The sequence below is a fragment of the Meles meles genome, chromosome 10 (genome assembly GCF_922984935.1).
Source record: "Meles meles chromosome 10, mMelMel3.1 paternal haplotype, whole genome shotgun sequence".
NCBI classification, from domain to species: Eukaryota; Metazoa; Chordata; class Mammalia; order Carnivora; family Mustelidae; genus Meles; species Meles meles.
The window spans coordinates 22040874-22048657 of NC_060075.1; the positions used below are offsets into that span (position 1 = coordinate 22040874).

The 7784-nt window shown below is 42.7% G+C and overlaps 1 protein-coding gene across 1 annotated transcript; it reads left to right on the forward strand.

The window, feature by feature from the left end:
- Positions 1-6444: 6444 nt before the first annotated feature.
- On the forward strand, positions 6445-7428 carry KLF14 (Kruppel like factor 14). The gene has a single exon (XM_046020117.1). It carries the CDS (start codon positions 6445-6447, stop codon positions 7426-7428), a length of 984 nt encoding a protein of 327 aa, XP_045876073.1.
- Positions 7429-7784: the final 356 nt, after the last annotated feature.

A 7784-nucleotide genomic window follows, 5' to 3' on the forward strand; every position in this document is an offset into this window, starting at 1 on the left:
GCTGCTTTCTTTTTCTTTCTTTTTTTTTTTTTCCCAGAAAAAGCTTCCCTTAGGTGATTACCTACACAAAAATAAATATTACTTTTTCCACACTGTTGGTTAGAAGCATCCTGTCATCCAGGAAAAGCACCCTTCTGAAAATTTGGTGTTTAAGGAGTCATGGTGGAATTATAAAGTATTTAGAACTGAATGACAATGAAACCACTATTTTGCAAACTTATGGGATACAGATAAAGCAAGGGAAATTCTCTTCAAGGGGTTTTATAGCTCCCAACTTATATTTTAGAAAATAAGAAAGATTAACATAGTGTTTAAGTTAAGTAGAAAGATTAACATAGTGTATAAGTTAAATAGTAACTTCAGTTAGTATTAAATAGTATGTATTTAAATTAAACATAGTATTTAAGTTAAATAGTAACTTAAGTTAGTATTCAATAGTCAGCATTTAAAGTGAAAACTTTTTTAAAAAGGAGTAACACATCAAGCTCAACAAAAGCATGAGAGGTTTAATACAAAAAATATAGAAATTAAACAAATATATTTAAAAGAAACAGACACGATCCATAAAAGCTGAGCTATTTGAAGAGACTATAGATAAACCCCTACAGGTTCATCTAATATTACAGACAAATCTCTGTTCAGACAAAATAGAAAAAATACAGAATTCTCAAAAATATCAGGAATGAAAAATAGGATATAACTACAGATACTGTAGAGGATTTTTGAAAAATAAGGCTATGAACCATATTCCAACATTTTGAAGGCTTAAATATAGTATCTAATTTTTTATTAATTTTTAAAGGATTTATTTGTTTTAGAGCGCGTGCATGGAGGGGGAGGGACAGAGGGAGAGAGAGAAACTCAGGCAGACTCCCCGCTGAGCATGGACCCTCCCCCCATCACACACACACACACCAGGCTGGATCTCACAACCCTGAGACCATGACCTTAGCCGAAATCAAGAGTTGGACACTCAAGTGACTGAGCCACCCAGATGTCCTCCTAGTATCTAATTTTTAAAGAAATGTGTGAATTACCAAAATTGACTCAAGAAGAAATCGCAAACCCAAATTAACAACCATTAGACAAAGTGAACTGAATTTTTAAAATACTATGATTTCACAGATAAGCTTTACCAAACAATCAAGGCACAAATAATACCTCCCTCATATAAACTGCTACAGAAAATAGAAAAGAAGTTTATTTCCAAATGCATTTCAGGAGGGTAGTACAACTGTGATACCAAATGTGGACAAAGGCAGTGCAAGAAAAGAAAATTATAAGCCCAAATCACTTTCAAGCATGGATGCTAAAATAAAAAACACTCATAAGTTGCGTGAAGCAGTGTATTAAATAATAGTACATCATGGGAAATTCAGGTATAGCTCAGATAATGCAAGGATAGGGCCATATTTGAAAAAACTATCAGTGACCCTTTATATTAACACAACAAAGACAAAACCTATAATCATCTCAATGGTTTTAGAAAAAGGATTTAATAAAATTCAGTATTCATTGCATGGATTTAAAATATTCCTGCTTTAGGGGCGCCTGGGTGGCTCAGTGGGTTAAAGCCTCTGCCTTCGGCTCAGGTCATGATCCCAGGGTCCTGGAATTGAGCCCCACATTGGGCTCTCTGCTCGGCAGGGAGCCTGCTTCCCCCTCTCTCTGTGCCTGCCTCTCTGCCTACTTGTGATCACTGCCTGTCAAATAAATAAAATCTTAAAAAAAAAAAAATTCCTGCTTTAAACTCAGCTGGGATAGAAGGGAACTCCTTCAGCAGATAAAGGGTTTCTATCAATACCTTACAACAACGAAAGTCGTAATAATTGCACGTTAAAAATATTCTCAATGAGGGACACTGGGTGGCTCAGTCGGTTAAGCACAAGCCTTCAGCTCAGGTCACGATCCCATGGTCTTGGGATCAAGTCCCACATCAGGCTCCTTGCTCAGTGGGGAGTCTGTTTCTCCCTCTGCCTGCTACTCACCCTGCTTGTGCTCTCTCAATCTCTACTTCTGACAAATAAATAAAATCCTTAAAAAAAATTCTCAATGAAATAGAAACAGGAAAATGCTCTCACCCTTATTATCTGATGTTATATATGGCTCCATATATAACATCTGATGAGATAAGGGGACTGATATCAAGAGCATGATTTACAGATAATATGATTAGCTATATAAAAATACAAGGGAATATGCAAATAATCCATTTCACTAATAAAGATAAGGATCCGATGAGATAAGGGGACTGGTATCAAGAGTGTGATTTACAGGGGCGCCTGGGTGGCTCAGTGGGTTAAAGCCTCTGCCTTCGGCTCAGGTCATGATCCCAGGGTCCTGGGATTGAGCCCCACATCGGGCTCTCTCCTCCGTGGGGAGCCTGCTTCCTCCTCTCTCTCTGCCTGCCTCTCTGCCTAGTTGTGATTTCTCTCTGTCAAATTAATAAAATATTTTTTTAAAAAAAGTGTGATTTACAGATATGATTAGCTACATAAAAATACAAGAGAATATGCAAATAATCCATTTCACTAATAAAGATAAGGAAGTTCAACATGTTTGCTAAAACAAGATTATTCCAAAAATCAGTATTTTCAAACAGCATCAATAACCAACTTAAAAATTTATAGTTTTTTTTCCAAATATTATTTATTTATTTGACAGAGAGGTCACAAGTAGGCAGAGAAGCAGGCAGAGAGAGGGAGAAACAGGCTCCCCACTGAGCAGTGAGCAGAGAGCCTGATGCGGGGCTCGATCCCAGGACCCTGAGATCATGACCTGAGCCGAAGGCAGAGGCTTAAACCACTGAGCGACCCAGGTGCCCCCAAAATTTATAGTTTTATATAAATTTTTATAACAGCAACAAAAGCTGTAAGGTACCTAGGAATATATCTAACAAAGAGGTGTAAGAATTTTTATAAATAAACTATGAAATGTTATTGAAGGATATGAAGAAATCAGTGATATTAATGTATTAGATGACTCAATTTTATAATGATATCTTATCTCCCAAAACTTAATGTATAAATTAACTTAGCAAAATGCCAAAAAAGGTTTTTCAATGGAAATTGATAAACTGATGCTAAAGTTAGTATGGAAGAGTAGAAGTCCCAAAACAGCCAGGACAGTTTAAAAAATGAACAAAATGGGGGGGGGGGGCACTTCTAGACATGAAGACTTACTATAAAGCCATAATAATTAAAACAGTGTGGTATTGGCTCAGAATTGGTTTGATCAGTGGAAAAGGACAAAGTAGGAACATATCCATGAATATATGAAAATTTAATTTTCATCATGGTGGCATTACATGTTAATGGAATGAAAGACTGTCCAGTAAAGCAGGTCAGGATAACAGGTTTTCCATATTGGGAAAGAGGTAAAGTAAAATTAAATTTCTAACTTACACCATTAAAAAAATAAGTCCCTGGGAATCAATTTTATAAGTGGTGAGAGCAAAAACTTCAGAACGTTAAGGGGAAAAAAAAGAGGTTATCTTCATGGTATCAGGTATGAGGCGAGTTCTTCCATAAGACCCAAATGACACAAACTATAAAGAGATCAAGGAATATGACGACATTTTAAACTTTCTATAGTACAAAAGACATCAAAAGCAGTCAGAAGAGGAGCCACAGACTGAGACAATATGAGGTTTATATGTATGAACTCCTATAAAACAAGAGGAAAAAAAATGAAAACATATACAGCCCATTGGAAAAGAGGAGGAGGTCTGTAAAAAACCAAATCACAGACTCAGAATCTTAATAGCTAATCAATATATGAAGAAACGCTCAATCTCCCTAGTAGTGAGGGAAATGCAAATAAAACAACAAGATACTGGGTTTTGAAAAAGTCAGATTGTCAGAAATGAGAAAATTCTGAATCTAGAAAGTGGCTGAAGGTCACGTGAGGGAGACCAGAACTCTCACCCACCACTGGTGGACATGTAAATTGAAGAACCATTTGGCAGCCTCTAATAAAACTGGACATGTGCGTGTAGCCTAGCAATTCCCCATCTAGGAAGATTCAGAGAGAAATTCTCACATATGTGCAAGGGACACATGTACACATGTTCATATTAGCATTGCCCCAAATATCGGCAGCCGCTTAAATATTCATCAATAGGGCAATGAATAAACAAGGCACATTTATATGCATGGATCTACAATATAGCAATTAAAATGAATGAACTGATTTATATTTATCAACATGGAGAGAAAATAAAAACATACCATGGAGGGGAAAAAAAAACCAAGTCAGAATATGTACAGTCTAACATCACACAAACACATTTTAAAAATCAAATAAAACAATATTCTGTATTTTTATGGGTTCAGGTGTAGTCAAAATATAAAACCTAAATGGGAAAGTTGCATACTAAATTCATGACAGTGTTTGCCTTCGGAGAAAAAGGTGAAGAACGGTTTTGGGGAGGAGTACAAAGGGACTTCAGTTTTATCAGAAATCTTGACTAGTACAATTAAAAAAAATCTGCAGCAGATCTGGCAAAATGCTAACATTCACCAATTACATGATAGGTACATGGATGCTTGTGATCTTGTCTCTGCGTTTTAAAATACCTTTACATTTTTTCCCAAATAATGAAATTAAAAGAAAAGCAGCTAGTAAAGAATTCTCTGATAGAAATTTCACCTGTGTAGATAAATTGAGTCAATTGTCTAAAATTCTGAGGCAAGGAACTTTATAATTATCTGTCTTAGGATGAAATCTCCATAAAAATAATAGAGTTGGTACTATAAATAAAACTACTGAAATGAATAAAGCAGATTCTATAGGTATCAACATGGACAGTTGTCAAAATCAGATTGAGGAGAAAAAGTAAGTTGCAAAATGACATGTACACTAGTATACCATTTATAAAGAAAATTTAAAATATGTAAACATGGGTATATATATTTACATATAAATATACAAGCAATTAGGCAATAAAGGTATAATAATGCTGGAAGAATACACTCTTTATAATACTGATTACCTAGGGAAGTAAGGAGGCAGAAAGTTGAATTAGGGAGGGAAATAAAGTGACATTTAGTTCTATCTGCAATCTTTTAATATAAATTTTAAAAAACCCTGAAGCAAGCATGACAAATATTTTACATTTGATTATTCTAGGAAGTAAATACACGAATGTATGTTATTCTTAATGTATATGTATTTTTAATTTCCAAAAGAAAAAGTACTGAAGAATCACAAATAAAATGCACATAATTCAACACTATGTAAGTAAAGCTTGTGTACATCAAAAGCCGTGCTATGACTATTTTTAGAAAGTATCCTGTCTGCTTTTCTATGTGTTTTTAATTTTTCAAAAATTAAGGAAGGATTAAAAAGCAATGAAATGCCAAAAAAAAAAAAAAATCAAACATATACCTGATCACATAAAAAGAAAACCCTGCAAAATCACAAGGAACAATTCTATATCATTTGCTGCATTTTTATTTTTAATTTTTTCAAAAGAAAAATAAAAGATGTTGCCTAATTGGAAACGTGACTTTCTATTATTAAAATTGTGGGAGTCCATTTTAATGTGTTTATCTCGCTGCTAGTCTATAATTTATATTTCAGCGTGGAAATTTGTTTGTATGCCTGTGACAGGTTAATGCAGTTTAAACATGCATTTTTCTTTCGTTGGTTGAATAGTTAAATCGTTACTCAAAGGATTTTAAGTTTCAATTTCAACCATGAGAGGATTCTTTGCTTTTTCAAGGTTAGAAATGTTTCTGGTTCAAAATGCTATTAATTAATAGCTACGTAGTGGATCTATTTAGGGAATTGGTACCCACTCCGGATTAACAGTGGAACTGTTAAATGAGAAAACTTTTTTTTGATGCAGACTTAGGGCTATTTTAAATTTGGCTGACAGCGGTGGACAGAAATGAAATGTAATTCCAGCCCGCTCAACTCACGATCGTAATTATGAATCGAAAGACATATCAGGTATTAGCATTTTTTTTTCCTAAAAAAAAAAAGTTTCTCGGACTCCGCCGGACACCCAGCTGGCGGAGGACCAGCGGCGCGGCGGGGGGGACGGGGGGGGGCGGCGAAGCCGGCAGGCTGCCCAGAAGTTACGATCGGGGAGTTTTCTCTTTATTAAAATTACCTGGCTCACCAGCAGAGGCAAGAAAGCGAAGACAAGATAATTTCTTAGGCTGTTAAAAATGACTTAGCCCGGTGGGCCCCGCGTTCCGAGGGGGTGTCCTGCGGGCCGGGGCGGGTCCCGCCGCCCCCGCGGGCTCCGGTGCGTCAGGGGCGCGTCAGGCGGGGCGGGCTCCGCGCGGGCGGCGGCGGCGGCGCCGGGCGGCGGGCGGCGCGCACCGGGCCTCCTGCTTCTCGCTCCGAGGCTGCGGGACGGACGCTCCCGAGAACTCTCTCGCCCGCGGCCGGCCGCGCTCGGACGGCGCTCGCCGGCGGCCCGGCGGTGCCAGCATGTCCGCCGCCGTGGCGTGCCTGGACTACTTCGCCGCTGAGTGCTTGGTGTCCATGTCCGCGGGCGCCGTGGTTCACCGCCGCCCGCCGGACCCCGAGGGCGCGGGCGGAGCCGCCGGCTCGGAGGTGGGTGCGGCGCCGCCGGAGTCCGCTCTGCCGGGTCCGGGGCTACCGGGACCCGCGTCGGTCCCCCCGCTCCCCCAGGTCCCCGCCCCCAGCCCCGGCGCGGGTGGCGCCGCGCCCCACCTGCTGGCTGCAAGCGTCTTGGCTGACTTGCGCGGCGGCTCTGGGGAGGGCTTCGGGGAGAACTCGGGGGAAGCTCTGCGCGCCTCGCCCGGCTCCTCCGGCCCGACCCGGGGCTCCGGCCCGACCCTGGGCTCAGAGCCGGCCCCGGCCAGCAGCGCGGTGGAGATCTCCGGACCTGCGCACTCCTCCGGCGAGCTCGGGGTCCTCGGAGCGCCGGACGTCCCCGGAGCGCCTGAGGTCCCCGGGGAGGTCCCCGGCGAGGCCCCTGGGGCCGGCCCCGCCCCCGCCACAGGTCCAGTGCCCCGTCGGAGGCCGGTGACACCCGCCGCCAAGCGCCATCGCTGCCCCTTTCCGGGCTGCAACAAAGCCTATTACAAGTCGTCGCATCTGAAGTCCCACCAGCGCACCCACACGGGTGAGCGCCCTTTCTCCTGCGACTGGCTCGACTGCGACAAGAAGTTCACGCGCTCCGACGAGCTGGCCCGCCACTACAGGACGCACACGGGCGAGAAGCGCTTCTCCTGCCCCCTCTGCCCCAAGCAGTTCTCCCGGAGCGACCATCTGACCAAGCACGCTCGCCGCCACCCAGCCTATCATCCCGACATGATCGAGTACCGCGGGCGCCGTCGCACTCCCCGCGTGGAATCGCAACCCACCGGTCCGGTGGACAGCTCCGGCTCCGACCCCAGCCAGGCGCCCAGCTTCACCTCCTGCCTGTCTGACAGTCATTGCTGTTAGTCGTCCCCACCAGGACCATCCCCCCGAGGCCGTTGTCCCTGCCTTTTCTTTGCCCGTCCCTCTTCTCCCAGAGTCATTAGACCAAGGCACAAGACTGGTTCCTCTGCTTCGAGGGTCGGTCCAGGCAGGCACGTTGGACCCTGGGGAGGGACTGGGGGCCCGAAAACAGCAAGAATTCTTACAACACGTATATCGACCTAAAAAGGAGGGTTGCCTCGAGACGGCCCCTTGGAACTGGTGAGAAGGGGTGAACCCCGGTACTCTCCAGAGTCCTGAAGATTCTCCCTTCCCTGGAACTAGAGATGTGAAACTGGAATTCTCAGGTGCCTGAGGAGCTCCCAGTCTCAGAGGACTCT

What these genes read in the sequence shown, in the direction of transcription:
- KLF14 (XM_046020117.1), top strand. Translation starts at nt 6,445, where the DNA reads ATGTCCGCCGCCGTGGCGTGCCTGGACTACTTCGCCGCTGAGTGCTTG.